The 20961-nt window shown below is 34.1% G+C and overlaps 1 protein-coding gene and 1 pseudogene across 7 annotated transcripts in view; one reads left to right on the plus strand and one right to left on the minus strand.

Annotated features, from left to right (window-relative positions):
* The window catches only part of SPOCK3 (SPARC (osteonectin), cwcv and kazal like domains proteoglycan 3), a 458737-nt gene that overhangs the window by 389931 nt on the left and 47845 nt on the right, over window positions 1-20961 (plus strand). For 5 of the 7 annotated variants that reach the window (XM_088019553.1, XM_028104387.1, XM_028104388.1 and 2 more), the window contains one exon: window positions 20724-20843. The exons of 1 other annotated variant lie outside the window; for it this stretch is intronic. In XM_088019553.1, coding sequence (XP_087875679.1) covers window positions 20724-20843 — 120 coding nt within the window. Of the gene's footprint in view, window positions 1-20696; window positions 20844-20961 lie in introns of all 7 variants that reach the window. One more of the 7 variants, XM_088019552.1, reaches the window with a different exon arrangement.
* On the minus strand, window positions 15172-15300 carry LOC114210221 (U4 spliceosomal RNA; annotated as a pseudogene).

Consider the following 20961-nt stretch of genomic DNA (forward strand, 5'->3'; position numbering starts at 1 on the left):
ATAGTAAATATGGTTAATGGTAAAATGTTGAACACATTGTTTTTGAGAATGGGTCCATAACAAGGATTCTTGGTTTGATGATTTACATTCAGTATTTTATCCAAATGTCCTAGAAGTACAGTAAATCCACAAAATTAAATAAAAGGAGTAATAAGAATGAAAGAAATTAAACTACTTTTATTCACAGATAATGTGAATATATATTAAAATCCAAAGGAATCTGGAAGTAAACTTTTAGAATAAATAAGTGAATTTGAAAAAGACTGCTTATGTAATTTAATTATAAAGCTAATTTTATTTTTATTTATAAGAAATAAAGGGAAAATAAAAGTTTAAGTGTTATCACAAATAGTATCAAGAAATATCAGACTTAGAAATGAATTTTATTAAAAATACACAAGACCCGAGATTCCAGGTGGCTCATTCAGTTGGGCTTACAATTCTTGATTTTGGTTCACGTCATGATCTTGGGGTCGTGAGACTGAGCCTTGTGTTACCCTCTGCACTCAACAGGAGTCTGCTTGAGATTCTCTCCCTCTGCCCCTCACCCCCTCTCTAAAAATAAATAAATAAATCTAAAAATACACACATACACACGCACAAGACCACTACAGAGAAAACATAAAATATTGAAAGCAAGAAAAACTTAAATAACTAGGGGTATGTACTATATCTATGAATAGAGAGCATCAAAATTGATCTTTGGAAACAAAACAAACAAAGAAAAAAAAAGACAAATGACACAACAGACTCAATTATAGAGAACAAACTGATGGTTATCAGAGGGGAGGTAGGTGGGGGGACGGGTAAAAGAGGTGATGTGGATTAAGGGTACACTTATCATGATCAGCACTGAGTAATGTATAGAATTGCTGAGTTACTATGTCGTACACCCAAAACTAATATAACACTGTATGTTAAGTATACTGGAATTAAAATTTTAAAAATTGACCTTTGAAATAAATGATATCCTAGTCAAAATCCTAGGTGAGCTTTTGTAGAAATTGATAAACCGTTTTTAAAATTTATATGAACTGTATTAGACCAAGAATAGCCAAGTAACTGAAGCAAACAAGAATCACGTATATGAAAATACTTCTAAAAAATTAGATACTGTGAAACTTTAAGCAATTATAGGAGCAATGGTAAGCATTTGATTATAAATTTTCTTTGGATTTTTTTTAAGATTTTATTTATTTATTTGACAGAGAGATAGAGAGAGAGCACAAGTAGGTAGAGAGGCAGGCAGAGAGAGAGGGAGAAGGCTGAACGGGTGAGCCCGACACAGCGCTCGATCCCAGGACCCTGGGATCATAACCTGAGCCGAAGGCAGACGCTTAACTGACTGAGCCACCCAGGCGCCCCATGCTATTGGATTTTTTAAATTAGGAAAAATATATTGGAGGGTATTTCAGTGGTACTATAATCAAATGAGAGATTTTGTTTAAAAAGACAATGAAATTTTCAGAATTAGAAGCTAAATAAGAGAAACCTCTCCACACTCTCAAATATATATGTATATATATATATACATATATATATATGTTTTATGTATATATATTTGTATGTATGTTTTGTCATATACTTTTTTAAAGATTTTATTTATTTGAAAGAAAGAGAGATAGCATGAGTGGGGGAGGGGCAGAGGGAGAGAATCTTCAAGCCGACTTCCCACTGAGTATGGATCCCCACATGAGGCTCCATCCCACCACCCATGAGATCATGACCTGAGCTGAAACCAAGAGTTGGATGCTTAACCGACTGAGCCACCCAGGTGCCCCTGTTTTGTTTTTAACAATATATCCCATGTGCCAACTGAGCAAGCTAGTGATATACTGGGAATTTAATTATATACTATTTTCATAGTTTGGATTGTAATATGAGGATCCCATTTTGCCATTTAAATCTCTAATATGTCTTAAAGCTATTTCATGATGACATGATGTACACAAACACACATACTCACAGGTCCTATTAGTATCTCCATGATATTGCTGGCAGAAGAGTATATTTGTCTAGTATCTCAACAAAAACCATGCAACAAATATGTTTCATTGATTTAGGTGATCTGTGAAGAGAAATTAAATGAAACTACTATTAGTGATACATTCTCACATTTTATATGCATTTATATTTAAATGTCAATTCCCTCTAGCAAAAGACTATCAAGGCCACACCTGTAGTCAAAAAAGTAGATTGGTTGGCTCATTGCAATAAAGGAGAACATACTTTTGGACTTGTGTTAAATGGTTTCAGAAAGTATTCTGAAAGCTGGGACTTGGCTCTGGATTAAATATTGTGAGAAGAGAACATAATACCAGGTTTGTTTTGTTTAAGGATTTTTATCGATAGGATTAAAGGAATAAAGTAGAACTAAAGTCATGATTGATAAAATTGCAGTAGTTACCCTTATTAGGAAAAGGCCAGGGCAGGGGATTATTTGGCTAATTTTGTAGTATGGACACATGTTTATTTTATCTGTGCTCAGCTTTGATTGCAGAGTCATTTCAATTTTTATCTTGCTCCCTCATGGTCACAGAGTGGCCTTGTCTGGTGGCGTTCTGTTCTGTAAAGTAGCACAGCTTAGCTATGAGGCCAGACTGACTCCACGTAACACTAAGGCATCAGCATTAGCACCCAGCTATATCTCTGGCTCTCAGGGACTGTTTTTCTCTTTCTCACATACTATATCAACTGTTCACTACATCAATATAGTGAGATCATGTTATTAGCTCTATTGTAAGATTAAGCAGTAAAACCTCAGAGACAGGTGTCTGGGTGGTTCAGTTGGTTAAGCGTCAGACTCTTGATGTAGGCTCAGGTCATGATCTCAGGGTCATGAGATCAAGCCCAGGGTGGAGCTCCACACTCAGCAGGGAGTCTGCTTGAGATTCTCTCCCTCTGCCCCTCCCCTCTCCCCCAAAATAAAAATAAATAAAAATAAAACCTCAGAGAATAATTTGCTTTAAGTGAATGCAGGATTTGTACCCTAACTCTCTGACTCAAAGCATATTCCCTTTCAATCCCTTCACATTGGTCCATAGTAAATGTAATAAACATAAATACCTCTTAAAATGCTCTGTGAAATTCTTTATGATCTTTGTTCTCATATTAGCCAGAGTATAATAAGCATGGAACAGAGGAGATGACTAAAGATTAGCAATAAGAACCTAGAAAGAAGATTAATTTAATTACTATGGTAATGGAACTAATGTGAGTTATCTCCTTGGAGAGTTACAGGTAGCGACTACACCAAATGCAGTTGCCACACAGAGGAAACTTTATTTACCACAAATAAAGAGATCATGGGAATGATTTCCAAAGCCAGGACTCCTTGAGTGTGAGTGAATGGGTTCCTTTTATTTAGACTTAGGATGAATATTCAGAAAAGGGTTTTGTTGTCACATGTAAAGGGGACATAAGGTTGCAGCAGGCAGGCGTACTTAGAAAATGTGCCAAACATATATCCTACCAGTATGTTGATGAAGCTTCTGCTCCTCCTTAGGTGGAGATTTTAACTTAACATTATAATGAAGCAGAGGTAACTGACACAAGGGGAGGGGGCCATGGGCTTGCTTCCAGAGCCAGTTATAAACTGGATGGGGCCTTGGGCTCCCTACCTCAGGTAAGGAATGCTGGATCTTGCTTATGTTTGAAACAACACTGGGAGAGTTTTACCATTGATTTCTTGTCTCTGATGGGGTTAGCTATTTCCAGGCCCTGTAGAGACTGAGAGCTTTTGCATTCCCTTTGTTTCCTTAGAATCCTTAACTACTGAGGTGTTTGCTTTTCTTTGTAGTTCTGACACCTCCTAGGAAGTTGCACAAGAAGTGTGCTTGAGCAAGTGGGGCAAAGACCACAGAAAGTAGCTGGGGGTCTAAAATGACTTCTCAGGTGTCAATGAAAGTTGTATCTTGTCTTTCTTTTTGGGGGGACCCCTATCTCTTTTTGCTTACAATATTGCTTAAGCAGTAAAAAGAAGTAGCACTACAGTATATAATCTATTTAACAAAAGATCTTCATATTTTCTGATCAGTTGTGGATAATGACACCTTATATTATTAGCTGGAGTGAGAGTAGTGAAAGGATCAAAAGAAGGAAGGAAAGAGGAAAGGGGGGGAGGTCAGGCAGGTGGGTAGGCAAAGAATGGAAGAAAGAAAAAAGTACACATTTTTCCCAGGCACAGCAGTCTGCTAATTTTCATCCATTTATCTTTCACTATTGAAGATCATCATAAATGAGGGATATGTAACAAAATTCTTTTATGTACTGTCTTATACTTCATGTAAATGCATTTCAATTCTCACGTTTTCTTGTCACTTTAGTTTTTTAAACTCACAAACTGTATCAAAGCAAATTTATATCTATTTACTAACAACAGATATTTGTTAAAAAGGTCATTGAAATCAATAGTCTATTGTACTGATTTTTATGTTAAAATGAGAACAAAATGACTTTATTCTATTTGAGAAATAATGAGATTTTCATGTCATCAAACAGAAATACTTTTAGTCCCAATGGAACCCATTTTGCCCCTGTCTATAAATGAGGACTTTATAAACAGGGCTCAGTTAGAAATGCATGAGCCACTCTAGGTATTTCAAGGTAATTTAATATATTGACATAGAACTGAAAGTGTTGAAGAAACAAAGCCAAAGAAGGCAGATACTTGGAATTCATGTTTTTGCTAGCAAGTAGGGAGTGAGACAATAGATACCAAAATAAACTAGAGATGAGTGATTTTTAGGAAATGAAAATCCAGAGGGGCAGCTGTAAAATTTCACATGGAATAATGCTCTTAAGCTGGCTTGCTCCTGCTAGAGAAATAAAAATACTGATACTGTTCCACTTCTGAATTCAAAATACAGCATGAGTCTTGGCTGAGTGGAATCTACTATGGAAAAATGCTGGTAGGGATTCCGGAAATGTAGTTCAAAGTCTTACTGCTCTGCAACACACTAGAAAACATAGAACGGGGGAGCAACAGTCCTGAGTTGCTGGCAGTTACTATGACATTGTGATTTTCTCAAGACTAAGATAGAAAATCATAAGAAAATTCTATCAACTTCCCAGAGCACCTGGGTGGCTCAGTCGGTTAAGTATCTGCCTTCAGCTTAGGTCATGATCTTGAGGTTCTGGGATCAAGCCTGGCATTGGGCTCCCTGCTCAGCAGGGAGGCTGCTTCTGCCTCTGCCCTTCCCCCTCTTCATGATCTCTCTGTCTCAAACAAATAAATAAAATCTTAAAAAAAAAAGAAAATTCTATTAACTTCCATGGAAGGAAAATTTTAGAGCAGAGGAAATATAGTAAAACTCAAATGCTATCTGGGACCAAGAGTTAGAAAGGAAAGGAATGCAAATAGCAAGAAGGATTTTTTTTTTCTTTCTTATTGGATGAATAAAAGGGTTGAAATAGGTGATCATTAATTTTAATTTTTTTTCATGTAATATGTCCTACTCAAACTGTAGTATTGGGAAAAGAAACTAACAGAAAGGCAAGTTTAATCAAAATATATCGTTAAGTATAGTGTTCACTCTGCTCATTAACATCAGTAGTCCTGGGTTCACAGTGATGTTCAAAATAATGATACCAATAGGTTTTACCTGTTACATGTTTACTTTGCTTTAATAAAGGGTAAAGGGCAAACAATAACACAGCACGCATAACGACAGCATGATGCAGCTTTCCAGGCATGACTTCTGCTACTGTCACTCTACCTGGAACATGCAAGAAACCCAAATGATGAAGATGACAGAGCATGATCTATCTTACCTCAAGAATCCATCTGCAATGATTTCCTTTTAGTTTTTATGCATAATCACAGCCCTGTAGCTAGTGACGAAGCCCCTTGAGAGTTTTGTGACTCCTTTCCATTCTCCAAACCTTTGGTGTCATCTCACTATAGGTTGCTTATTACTTGAAACACTCAACAATGAACTATAGATGCTTGGTCTGGCACATGGTCCTTGGCTGGATTCTCATTAATTTTTTAATCTGATATAGATATACTACTAAAACTTCCTTGAGTTAGTATTGCAAGTATTTGAAACTTAATCATAATAATGTATACTTAAGACAAATAAATCATAATAAAAATGCTAATAATCCAATCATATTTTTAAATTTTAATAATTTTTTCATACCTGATATAATATATTCACATATTTGATACATATAAGAGTAATGATGTTTAAGGTTTTTAAAATATTTTATCCTATAAGAAATATTTTCATGAAAGTCATGCAAATAGCCTTTCAGTTTCACCATTGTATAACTTAGTTTATTTGCATGCAAAATAGAAGCATCATCCCCCATCTGGTGGAAACTCCTCTTAATTATAGGTAAATTGCCTAAGAAATAAACAATCTCCAAGGAGATGACCTTGTTAAAACAAAATTATTCACTTATGGCGAACTGCAAAAAAGAAGCTATAAAACGTGTAGCATTACATACCGCTGATAATCAAAAGACTTAAGTTATTTATTATTGAGGTCACAACAAAAACTGGAGACTTCTAAAGTACTTTAAGACACTAATATAAGGACATTTTCTAATTTGTGGATTCAAATTAAAATGCGACATGCATTTAACTGTTCTATATTGCTTATGTACATAATATTTAAGTAGAAGTAAAGTAGTAATTAAGAAAAATATACCTACACCTTAACAATATTGCATAATTTAACCGTTTTTATCAACATTATTTTTAAATAACACTGCTTTCTACAATTCCCGATTACCTTTGAGTCCAGCACAAGCAGTATAAATTTATTAACCTTTTATTGTGCTTTTCTATGAACAGCAATTACATTCTAATACGGTATTAGCTTATATCTTTTAGTATATGCGAAAGAAAATTAGTTACACCATTTAAATAGCATTTATTGTAGGGGATTTTTTGAAATATGTAGTGTTTTATAAACTTAAAAATTCTTCCATTTGTTTCAGATTTATATATGTTGCTCTTAAAAAGCCAGTCAGGTTTTATTATTTCAGATGATTGCCGAGTATACCAACCTTTGAGGTTATGACTTCATTTTTACCTTACAGTAATTCTCTTAATGGCTACTAGAATTGATTGCAGTAGTAGGCATGCCTTCTATTAATATTATGCAAGAATAAAAGCCGTTCTTGGCAGGTTCCTGAATGGAATTCATCTGTTTAAATATGCATTTTTTGATTACTGTCTAACCTTCTACAACCTTTAATGTCTATCTTTGCCATTGAAGATTAATCCACCAGTCTATCAGATAAAATAATAATCCAAGGGGATCTGCATTACTTCACCTCACCTATTAAACCAGATGAGACTATATGTTTACTATTTGTAGATAGATATGTCACAATAAATCACCATCCAGTAGGAAAGAAAACCTAGTATAATGTAATACTATGTTTGCAAAATATATGGATTGTCAAATATATTTTATGAATATCCAGAATTTCCCAGACCTACAAAAGGAGAATCTCAAAGAAAATTAACAAAAAGGAATAGCACTATAGTTTCCCTTGATTTATCCATTTGTCCATCCATCCAACCAATAATTTTTAAAGTTCTATTTGTTATCCTATTTATTAATTATGCTGTGCAGAAGATTGGGTATTCGTGAGAAAGATAAGATAGGTGTAATTTTGTTTACCTTTTGTTAAGTATCCGTTTCTATCTATGTATGTCTATAACTATCTCTATCCGGATTATACCTGTATGTAGATACAGATAGATACAGGTGTAGATATCGACATATATCTCCATAGACCATTATTGCCCAGAAGAAAATACAGTTCTGTAAAAAATAAATAATTTTTGATAATGCTATGTATTTTAGAGTGCATATTTGTTGAAAGCATTTAATAAAACTCTTCATAAACTATGCGGAAAATAAATCTGTTTAAAATTTTTGCAGCTCTGTGTTTATTAAGCACTTTTCACCGGGGAATCCTTTTTCATGAAACAAGATGTAACAGAAAACGTGATCTGTGAGGAATGTGGAAAACGCTGTGGCAGAATAGACTGTTAAATCAGTGTATTTTTCTCATGCTGGCAGTGATTTGAAACCAACTTGGAAACAAATGGGAAATGCATGCTCTCTTTTTCATCACTTTCTTCAATATACAATTATGAGTGATACTTAACGATACTTCATGTTGAAAAGGCAGAGATGTAGAGAGATTTTAAATATACCTGAAAAAATACATTTGAGAAGAGATTTTTAACCTCCACTTTGTACGTTGTAGGTGATTTGAGTTACATTCTGTGACACTGTGATAGTGTGACATCAGCTCAATGCATGTCTCCTGTTACTGAATTGTGTCCCTCAACATTCATTAATGTAGAAGTCTTAATTCCCAGTACCTCAGAATATGACTGTATTTGGAGAGAGAATCTTTCAAGAGGTGCTTAAAGCAAAGTAAGGTCATATTGGTGGGCCCTGATCCTATGTGACCAATGTCCTTAAACAAAGAGATGAGGACACAGTTGACACAGATTGGGGAATGACCATGGAGGACACAGTTAGAAGGCAGCCACCTGCAAGCCAAGGAGAGATGCCTTAGAAGGAACCAACCCTGTCAACACCTTGATTTGGACTTCTATCTCCCAAAACTGTGAGAAGATAAATCTCTGTTGTTTAAGCCACCCAGTCTATAGTATTTTGTTATGACAGCCCTGGAAAACCAATATACCTACTAAGCATTTTCTTTAGGTCATATGGTCCAATGGGGTCCTCAAACCCAATAGAAGGTAACAATGTGGTGCTGCACTCCCTCCTCACCAGTAAAAATAATCTTAAAGTCCCCTTCTTCTTCCACAGAAGCTGTTGGTGAAACCCATCTTCCTTTCAGTTTTATAGAGTACTTCATGGTCTGTGGTTTCCAAATTAATATGGGATTGTTATCAAAATTAGTTAAGGATTTTTCTCTGATTAACTCTTCAGTTAATCACATTTAATAAAAGAATAGAAATAATCCTTTGCATATTCAGAGGAGTTAGATAAATACTCATTGTTCCTTTCATAAATATAAATTAATAACTCTGGGCATGGAATAATAATAGCCTTTCTGGTTATATGATCATAAATGTGTAATGTGTAAATTAAAGCTTTAGTGTAATGTTCCATTAATATAGAAAATATCAGCAGGTATTTGAAGTCTCAAATACATAGATTCAAAAACTTTAGTTTAAAAAGTGTTGACACGACTTGATATTTATTCTCCTCCTTGCCTAACAGAAATGGATTTATCTCTGTTGTGTACATTAAATATTCCAACAAAGTTTGTCATCTTTAAGACGTTTGCCTAGAATGCTACTGTGTCGCTTGATCCTATCCCTTCTTGCTCCTACTATTCAGAGAGCCCTTTTTAAAACCTTAAATGCCACTGACAGTCAGCAGGTAATGAATCATGTATTACTAATGCCCAAATGCCTGCTTGGAGGCTCATCCATTCAACCTGTGCCCTCTAATGTCTGAACAGAATGCCTCTTGGAATAAAACACCTCAATCCTTAGGCTGCTTCTCAAAAAGAAAATTATTTATGAATCAGAAAGTTTCACATACACTTGTGAACATCAATATTCTTTAATGGCTATAGAAATCGTAGCTCATGTTTTAATAAAACTGTGTGATTTATAACAATGCTGAAGACTCATGGTTTCACTTCCATAATTTATCACTTACAAATTTTAGTACAACTTTAATGCACCACACACACAGAGACGGAAATAATCCTCGGTAAGGAATTACTCTCTAAGATGTATGCAGGTGTGTGCTCCTGTATGTGTTTATCTTTGTCAGAGAGGATTTGGAGGGCAACTTACCTGATTTTGTACTTTTGTGTGGCAGAGACATGAGTATTGTATTATAATAAGATCTACTCCAAATCCTTCTGTCCCTCTATGACAGTGCCTGGAGGAATTTTTAACTGAGCTTTTTTTTTTTTTTTTTAAGATTTTATTTATTTGTCAGAGAGAGAGAATAAGCAGGGGAGCAGCAGGTAGTGGGAGAGGGAGAAGCAGAGTCCCCGCTGAGCAGGGAGCCCGATGTGGGACTGGATCCCAGGACCCTGGGATCATGACCCAAGCTGAAGGCAGATGCTTAACCAACTGAGCCACCCAGGTGTCCCTTAACTGAGCTTTTAAGAAAGGCATGGTTTAAATTGGACCCTGCTTTGGAATGAGACTTATCTGCATTTCATTGTATAATTAGGTAATTGTGTGTGTGTGTGTGTGTGTGTGTACATATCCATTTACATATATGTTCTGCTTTAAATTTCAGTTTCTCTTTATTTCAGGCAAAGCTTCTAGATTTTCTTTAATGAGGCATCCTCCTTTTGTTTTCAAAACGTCAGAGACATGTTGTTCTTTTCCCACATCCATGCTGTTCTCGTCCCTCCTTTCTTAACATTTTTGCTCTCTGCTTTTGAATTTTCTCATACAGTCTTGAACTTGATTCTTGAAGGAAACATTCTGAAACACCCACAAAATTTCCAGCATCATTTACTTGTCAGGAAATATTCTCTTTTTCTCTAATTTATATGTTCTTTGTGTTTCATGTATGTATTGTCTCCCTCAAGGCAGTGATACATATATTTTTTTACATCCTGCCTTGGGAATAAATTTCTCATCAGACTCTATGTTGAAAACATAATTCCCAAGAAGAAACTGCCACTTTGAAACTTAATGACCATATTCCTGGGGGTATTTAGGGAGCTAACTTTCCTTCACTACATGAGGTCAGTTCTGTAGACTATACATGCTATATTCATTTTGAGTTGGATTGTCCTAGACAAATATTTAACTCAAGCCATTTTTGTGCTGGAGAACTTTTCCAACCTTCATTAAGTTTGTGTAAATCACTATCTATCTATACTACTTAATTTCTCAAAAATTGAAATATAAATAAATAAAAACTAAAACAGTGTACATTTTAAATGTTTAAAGTGGTTTGTGAGGTTAAAATTTCTAGTTTACAGAGATCAGTTTCTATATGTCCCAAGAGTTTTTAAATGTTCATCATATTCTATGACCCAGTAACTCCATTTCTAAGATTTTTCAGAGACAGCAATACTTGTTGAATAGAGGTTTATCCTAGTTCTTTTTATATACACCCAAATTGGAATATTGTATTCCTTATATACAATATTTATTTGTGGGAATTTTTAACAAGTTATATATTCATATAATGGTATTTTTACATCTACCATATTTTTTGCTGTCAAATGTTTTTATAACCTGAGAAAACTATCACTTTATAAGGTAAAACAAAGGAGTAATATTAAAAATTATTTGTCTGACATGGTCTAAGCTATGCAAAATTTACATAGCAGATAAGCAAAGTAAATATTGAACGTTGGCTATTAGTGAGGGTGTTAAATATATAGTTTTATGTTTATTCTTATTAATATACACATTATAAAATGTATATGTTTACAAAATTGGCATCTCTTACATTGGTAACCAGAAAAAAATGGGTTTTTGATTCTGCTGTAAAAATAACTTTTTTAAAAAAGTAAAAAAAATTAAAAAAATTTTAAAAAATCATCATCATGTAGTGTGAACTGTAGTTTAAATTCTCTAACAACTAGATAGTTCATAAATGGCTTTTCAAATATAGCATGAAACAGTCATTATGGGTGATTGGAGTATAGAAAGCAATGATGGAGATTCTTAAAAGGATATAAGCTAAAAGTCTTACACACACAAAAAAAGCTGAAAGACTTTTTCAAGATTATGTAATATCATTTTATTTACATATTTGAAGGCATCTGGGTCTGAATGTGGACTGAAAAAGAAAAGATCAAACAAAGCAAATATACAAGGCTTGTGGTAAAGCCATTCAGAAATGTGGAAAGCTGTGCCATTTATTCATCAAATATTTATTAATCACGTCTTTATGTGCTGGCACAGCTAGATATAAAAAGTAAAGATAATTCTGGGGCCCCTGGGTGACTCAGTAGGTTAAGCGTCTGCCCTCAGTTTAGGTCATCATCTCAGGGTCCTGGGATCGAACCCCACGTCGGGCTCCCTGCTCAGTGGGGAGTTTGCTTCTCCCTCCGCCTCTCCCCCTGCTTGTGCTCTCTTGTAGTCTCTCTCTCTCTGTCAAACAAATAAATTTTAAAAATCTAAAAAAAAAAAGAGGATAATTCAAGAATAGATTATCCATACCCAAATAATTAAAAGTGGAAGTTTAATAAGAAGTAAACTCTCCCTCCTCCTCCTTTATTTTTAAATATTTTATTTATTTATTTGACAGAGAGAGGGAACACAGGCAGGGGGAGTAGGAGAGGGAGAGGCAGGCTTCCTACTGAGCAGAGAGCCTGAGGCCGGGCTCGATCCCAGGACTCTGGGATCATGACCTGAGTCGAAGGCAGACGCCTAACTGACTGAGCCACCCAGGCACTCCTCCCTCCTTCTCTTTAAGCTGAAGTAACCATTGTGCTCTTCAGAGCCTTTTCTCTTAACGTTGTTTTTTTCGTCTCCGGGACATCATGGCCTGTGGAATGGGAGTAGAGGAGTTGATGTTGAGAGGCAAGTTGGTTGGGCTTTTCTTTGTGTGGACTTGGTCTTGTAAATAAATATTCACATGAAGCCAGACTTAAGCCCTTTTTCCTATAGAATAGTTGTTTTCTGCAGGTTTTCACTGTAGTACATTCACATATCAATCTAGTCCCATGGAGGATGTGATCAGAATCTCTATACTTTAAAATGCTTAAAAGGGGTAATGGCAAATATATTTGCCAGCAGTGAGGTGTGGTGATATTTCATTCTTCACTTCATAGCAAATCAGAGACTTAGGAAAATCTCTTCTTAACCAAAAGCACATGGGGGGGTGGGGGGGAGACAACAAATATATTTGAATACTTTGTGTAATTGTTTTTTAACATTTAGCAAAAATTAATGATGATTTGAGAAAGACTGCTTAAAACCTTATGAGTCAAAGGGGGGGAATCGGAGGGGGAGACGAACCATGAGAGACGATGGACTCTGAGAAACAAATTGAGGGTTCTAAAGGGTAGGGGGGTGGGGGGATGGGTTAGCCTGGTGATGGGAATTAAAGAGGGCACGTTCTGCATTGAGCAGAATGCTCAATGTGTTATACACAAACAATGTGTTTGCGTTATACACAATGAATCATGGAACACTACATCAAAAACTAATGATGTAATGTATGGTGATTAACATAACAATAAAAAAACAAAACAAAACCTTATGAGTTGAGCCTAATAGAGACAGACAGTAGACAGTGTGCTAAACCTACTACTGAAACAAAATTGGTAACATTCTCAAGTTAGAACACAATTACAGGGTGGATCTCACTATCCCAATCTGAACCTTCCAGAGCCTCCTCTCTTCCTGCAAGTCTGTGTTTAGATCTGGGCTTCTTATTATATAACATTGTTTTGATGAACAACTCACAGTGACAGACATCAGTGTTCTTTCTTTAATAAATGATGATCTTATTAATTACATATGTATGTTACAGTGTAAGCATATCCAGAGTATTTAGCATTCTTTTGTAAAAGGAAGAATGTGTTACCTATTAAAATGTAAGAGCACATGAAAGTGCTTGAGACTTGAGAAAGTATTTATTGTCTCTAAAATACAAAATGAAAAGAAAAATGAATAATCAAAATTAAATGTTTAATAATTCTAAACATGTCAACTTCATTAATTTTTAAATTTTATATTTATAAAATTAATTAAGGGGCAGCTGGGTGGCTCAGCCAGTTAAGCATCTTTGGCTCAAATTATGATCTCAGGGTCCTGGGATCAAACCCCACTCCCCCCATGTGGGGTTCCCTGCTCAGCTGGGAGTCTGCTTCTCTCTCTCCCTACCTCTGCCTCCCCCACTTGTGCTTGCTCTCTTTCTCTCTCTCTCAAATAAATAGATAAAAATCTTTAAAATAAATAAATTAAATTACAAGAAGTGTGTGGTTTTTGATTTGGCAAGAATTCTCACTTTGCCCAATGCTTTCAGATAAATCAATGCCAATTTTAAATTAAATGAGTTAATTGTTGGCAAAAGAAAATTAACTTGCACAATTATAAAAAACATTTTCAAAGACTTTATATCTAAAATACTATCTTTAATGTATGCTGCTGGTTAGGGCCTCTAAAAGTAAAATATCTTGGACTTCTGGAAAGCACTGAAATGTTACTAGTATCTTTCCATCAATTCTCACTCTATGTAATTTTCTCTGAGTAATGTCAAGAACCTGGAATGTTGAATATACAGTAGCCTTGTGTAAACTTGTCACTGATATATTGTTTATTGGTAAGGAAGAGATGCTACTTGAACATAATAGAAATTGTTCTGAATTAGGAGTACCAGTTTTGCCACCAAATACTATGATTTGAAATGAGGTAACAAATTCTCTAAGCCAATAGATGTTATAAAGAAACTAATACCTCAATGTCTGATTTAATGAGTATGATCAATAAATGTTAACTGTCCTCCCTCAGCTCTTATGCCCACAGTGTGTATTTAGAAATGCCCAGCAGTTTCCATGAAGGAGATAGGCAGTGCAGGGAGGGGAGGGACCCTCTACTACTGATTTTTAAGTGTGGGATTAAAAAGGCAAAAGGTATGGAAGGGATTATAATGGAAATCAACAAGCAATCTCCTGCCCCACTTCTTCTCATCCCATCCCTGGGTCACAGAGCTAATCATTTTTAAGTCTTGCTGTTTTTCCCCATCTGGTGATTAGCTCATTTGTGAAATAGCTATTTATCAACTTCAAATATTACCTTTAGATTCTCTGCTTTGATAAATGAGAAGAGATTTCACTTTCCTCCCACTTTGCAAAATAATTACATGGCTATTCTTAGTTTTCCACTGATTACAATTTAAAAAGCAAAAACATTAGTTAAAAAAACAAAAACAAAAAACATTTAACCATCTGTTTCCAATTCCATAGGTATCTTTTGCCTCCTCTTTTGTAAAACGAGGACTTAGCATTCACATGGTTCCCTCTATGTGTCTTCACTTCACCTCCCTATTTCGGGTGGCTATCATGAAACTATTCCTTGCCAAAGTTGTTAACACTTAAGTTATATTGAATAACCATTGTTAGGTCTTCTGTAAATTCTTTATAAGGTGACTCAATTTGTATATCAAAAGTTTTTACAGTATCATGATGATGTAAATATTGTTCACTCAAATTGATAATTTATGCTAGAATTATATCTGTAAAAATAACATTTCTTCTATCTCAATGGAGAATATTACTAGCATCACTTTTAATTAGCAATAACCGCGCCTTGGATAAACCTCATTGGCTACGATACTGCCACTGCGCAAAGCTACTAGCATCACTTTTAGATGTATTCTACCATTTCACATCCCAGCTGCCTTTATTATGACTCTGATAACTTTTTACAAGTTGTGGATTAGAAACTATTTTGTCAAATCACACTCTCCCTGTAGCTGTCCATCAGCTTTGTTCCATCTTTAGATGCACTACACAGGTAGTTTCAGCAGTGTGCTTCCAAGTTTTTCTTGAGTGGAGTGCCTCTTTTGTGACTCTCATGTCTTTTTCTTAATTTCCTTTCATTTTGTTGCAGCCCATTCTCATGGTGGCATGGAATGCAAAAATCTCTGAGTTCTTGTATATCTGAAAATGCCTTTATTATGTCCTATTTTCTTAATAATAATGGATATGAGATGCTAGATTAAAATTCATTGTCCTTAGAATTTTGAAGACTTGCTTCAAGTTCTTCCAAAATCCGTTATTGCTAATGATTTTTGGAATACTGATTCTTTGCCTTTGATAGTAATCTTTTGTTTGCTTTTTGTTTGATTGTTTATTTTTGTTTTCTTCCTGAAAGCTCTTATAATCTTTTTATATTTCATATTCTAAATTTTAAAAGATGTCTTAGTGTGTGTATATGTGTATGTTTAATTCATTAAATTAAGAGCTCAGTGGTCCCCCTTTCTCTGAAAACCTCTCTTCCTGCTGTAGAAAGTATTTTCTATATTTTAAGATGATTTTTGTCAATTTCAAATTCTTCTTTCTCTCTCTTAATAATTTCTGTAAGTTGAATGTTGAGCTAATCCTCCATGTCTCCTACTGTTTCTTTTATGTTCTTCCTCGCTCATCTCCCTCTATTGTTTTTATTTTACATTCTAGAAATTTTTATTGGTTTTATCTCCACCCATTCTATTACATATTTTGTTTTGCCAAATATGTGATTATGTGTGTGTGTGTACACAAGTATAAATACATGCATAACTTTTCCAAGACCTCTTTCCTTTTCACTTGTTTGTTTTATAATAATACCTGCTCTAATTAATAATTTGGCAATAATTACTAATAATTAATAATCTGACACAATTGAAGAACCTTGCATTGAAATTTAGCTTTTTTTATTCAAATTTAGTTTAAAGCCATATTTATTACATTATGATTTATTATTCTGTTATTTATTTCTGACTACAAATACAAAGAGGTCAATGAGTACCAAGCACTGTTTTAGTTCACTATTGGCTATAAAATTTAGAGCAGTCATTTAACTTCTATGTCCCAGTTTCCATAGCTATAAAATAGCCATAATAATCCTTAACCTAATCTTCCAGGCTTGATATTAAAATCAAATGTAAAGCCTCATTAAAGGCATTTCATGCGGTGTAAGTGCAAGATATTATCTCTAGAGAAAGAATCCATGCAGTAGAACTGTTGGAAAATATGAAGAAAAGACATTAATTGACTTCTGGAAAAGAACAGTAGTAAATCACTGATGACTTGTAGACACTTCAAGGGTGAGATCTGACTGGTTATGTTCCAATTGGAACCTGTCTACAACAAAAATTTGGTAGCCAGTGAAGTAGAAATGTCATCCTATAAATAAAGCTATGTTTCTATATTGTTTAAGCTAGGCATTTCTTTTTTGTGTGTGTGACAAGGACAGTTTGACTCATGATATATAAAATATAATGGCACCATTGCAGCCTCCCTAAAAAAATAGGAAGAAAAAGAATAGGCAAGTATTACTGAATAATCTCCATTTGGGGCTCTTGTTAACTACTGCAAAATGTGTGGTAGCATAAACTGTAGCTTATTGTTCAGTAAGATCTCTGTGATGTTTTTATTTAGCATTAAAAATTGGACTTGAGGGTACATGATTCCTTTAAAGTCGAGAGTTGTATTTATATAGGTTTTGTGTTATTGTCTTCTAAAAATGTGTTCTGCTAACATCATATATCTTTGCAATGATGATCATCTCACATCACTGCCAGCATAACTTACTGAAATGAAAATGTATAAGCTTTGAGTGAAGCAATGCTTGACATGTTTGTCCTAGGTTCTTGTTCTTGCTGTTTTTATTACTGGTTTGCAATAAGGATTAAAACCTTGGACTCTGAATTCCATGTTTTTTGAATTCATAACTTGGCTCTGCCACTTACCTGTCTGACCTCAGGCAAATTAGTTCTACAGCTCTCAATGCCTCAATTTCTTATCACTTAAATGGGTAAAATACTAGTTTAATCTTCATAAAGTTTCTATAAGAATTAAACATGTTAATATATGTAATTATAACAGTAGGTATGCATTGCTAGCTGTTAGTATCAGTATTATTATAATTATTACTGTAGGATTCTTAATTCCTAAAATATTTAATTACAGTAAAGGCATAACCCCATATTGAAACTTAAGCTAATGTGTGTGTGACACACAATAAATATATGTAATGTTCATATTTAGATATTTTTTTAAAAAAATCTGTACTAACACTATGTTAATGATATAATAAATGCTATATTTACTACTGCAAGGAAAGAAAATATGTGCCAATCTGTTCAACAGACTTAATCATTCTTCAGCAGATATTCTATCAGATAAAATTTTGCTTTTTGCTGGGTGTAGTTTTGGGGAAAAAAACATAAGATGGATAAAGGAAATAAGGAACTAAAATTCATTTTTAAATGTTCATTTGCTTAAAGTAGGTAATGCATTAACATACCTTAACTCTTAAAAGAATAAAAAAAACATGCTTTAACTCTTAAAAGTATAAATGTACATATATTGATATCTCTGGGCAATTTATATCCCCCCAACCCAATTCTCATTACAGAAGTGACAATGTTTCAATCTCTTATGTGTATTTCCAAAGATATTTTAAGGATATATAAACAAATGCATTTTTCCTTCCTTTTTACCAATGCAAGCATAGTTAACACATTCTTTCCTCCTTATCTTTTTTCCACCAAAAATCTATATTGTGTGTTGAAGTCTATATCAGTACATAATAAACTTCTAAACTTTATTAATGACTTATACAGGCTTCATTGGATAGATGTACCTGACTAATCTCACCAGGCCACAGCTGAGGGACAGTTTTGTTGTGAATGTACTTGCTGTTATAAAAGTGCTGAATAAATAATATTTGTACAATTTAAATTAGTTGGTATATATATATAGTATACTGCATGATCATTTTTAAGAAAAGGAATTGCTATAAGGTTAATGCATGCCAATTAATTTTTAAAGAAATTTTAGTTTTAAATTTATTTTTGAATGTTAATATAGGTATATAGCACACAACTCAAAGGAAAAAATGAATGGTAAAAATAAGACTATCTCATACTACTTTCATATTCACCCAGTTCCTCAAACTGGAGATAATTAGTCTCATCTGCTTTATGTATATTCTTCCAGAGATACATGATGCATATATGTGCATGTAGAAGAATTTCTCTTTCTCAGGTGGGCTTTTGTCTTCTATAGCATAACAGTTTATAGCTTCAGAAGATTCTTGCCTAGACGTTTGTATAAACATAGATACCAGGCTAGAGTGTAAATATTCATATTAGGAGCACACTATGTATATTGCCTTATCACTCAGTCTCAGCCTTTGATCTTATCAGAAAAAGTGATGTTTTCTGGGACTTTCACTATAGCTTATTATTTTCCCTGGATGAAAGAATAGTGATGAATTCTGTACATTGCTCTGTCCTTGACCAAGGATTTGCAAACCTACTACCGTCTGCCTCTACATTTGGGACACAGTATGCATTCTAGGATTCCTCTTTACTATCTTCCGAAAAATTACTTTCACTTCTCTCTTAAATCTTTTATTTCCTGTGCCTCAGCCATTCTCTTAGTTCTCTCTCTGTTGTATCACATCCTTCAGTAGCTTCCTAAAGAAACGTTATGGGGGTGGTTAGTTTTTAATCCTCTATATTAAAACACCCCTTTAGCTTATTCTCTCACCTAATTTTTCAGATATAGAATTCTTAGTTTAAAATATGAAGCAATTTTTCAATTTTCTTTTTGATTGCCCATGTTCCTAATGAAAAAAATATGTCCTGATTCCTTATTCTTTGTATATGATAACTTTTGTTACTCTCCCTCATGGCAACTTATGGGATCTTCTTTTATACCTCTACTGTTCTAAAATATCAGAATGCCTTGCTGCTATGGATCAGCCACCCTATTGGGTACTTGGAAAGTCCTAGTAATTGAATTTGATTCCCTCTAATACTAGGAAATGATCTTAAATTACATTGCATTATATTATACTATATTACACATGTTATGTATAATACATACAGCGATATAATGTATATAGTTTATAATGTAACATTTATAAATCAGCATGTAAGTTATTTTTTTTAACAACATGAACAAGAATACTATCAAAGAGTGCTTGTCAGTTCAGGAAATTGCATATATGCTACATACAGAGGAGTTAGCCCCCCAGTATTGATGCTCTCTAAACAATGGAAATAAGTATTTCTTATATTTTCAAAATATTTTGGCAACAAATGACTAAATTTGACATGCCACATTTTAGCATTAATCTCTCACATACATACACACACACAGATACATATATATAATATATTCTACTACTCTTTATTGTGGAGACTATTCTAGTGAATATAATTATTGGTAGGTAACCATAGTTTTTTAAAAGAGGAATTAATTTAAGTTCCAAATGTCAAAGTTTGCTAACACCTTATTCTTAAAACAGAAATTTATATTATTTTCTTAAATATTTTATAAGATAGCTTTTCCTTTTCTATGCTTAAGAAAATATATAGGTTTATTTTTTATTTTTTTTAAAGATTTTATTTATTTATTCATGAGAGAGAGAGAGAGAGAGGCACAGGGAGAAGCAGGCTCCCAAGGAGCAGGGAGCCCAATGCGGGACTCGATCCCAGGACCCTGGGATCATGACCTGAGCCGAAGGCAGACGCTTAACCATCTGAGCCACCCAGGCGCCCAAGAAAATATATAGGTTTAAAGCAAATAGAGACAGCATGTATTTATAATTGATAATTCCTCTGTGGATTTAATATACAAATGCAGATTTATAAAATCATAACAGTAATAGCTATTGCCGATAATAAATGTGTAAGTATTCATTTTGGATTTTCAAACCTTTATTTCCCCAGATCACCTTCTTACCATAACAAAAGTGTTCAGTGCACAAATAGTATGACTGAATGTATGTGATATTAACAATAAGAACATTCCATCAAGTGCTATATTACACTGAGGAGTGGAAATAGAATTCTACTAATAGTTTCCCTTATTGAACATGTTCAATGTTATCATTATATTACATCTAGTTATATTTGAAACATATATTTATTTTCATTTTAAGAAGCTGAAACACTTAAAATTGCATTACATATTTTTTATTATTGGAATAATTTGAGAACTAGCATTGGCATTATGCTAAGTTATTATTAAAGATTTGTGTTGTTTCTCTTTGTCTTCAGCATGCAGTGACCTGGAATTCAGGGAAGTGGCAAACAGATTGCGGGACTGGTTCAAGGCCCTTCATGAAAGTGGAAGCCAAAACAAGAAGACAAAAGCACTACTGAGGCCCGAGAGAAGCAGTAAGATTTCTAAATTTCATATGTGACCTTGTCTTTGATATGGGACTTTATTTCCAATGAATCATTTAAATCAAAGCAACATATTTAAAAAAGTATTCTTTGCTTAGGTGCTGAACAA

The sequence above is a fragment of the Eumetopias jubatus genome, unplaced genomic scaffold (assembly GCF_037043125.1).
Source record: "Eumetopias jubatus isolate StellerSeaLion01/CBP00866 unplaced genomic scaffold, mEumJub1_p1.0 scaffold_2, whole genome shotgun sequence".
Classification (NCBI taxonomy): domain Eukaryota; kingdom Metazoa; phylum Chordata; class Mammalia; order Carnivora; family Otariidae; genus Eumetopias; species Eumetopias jubatus.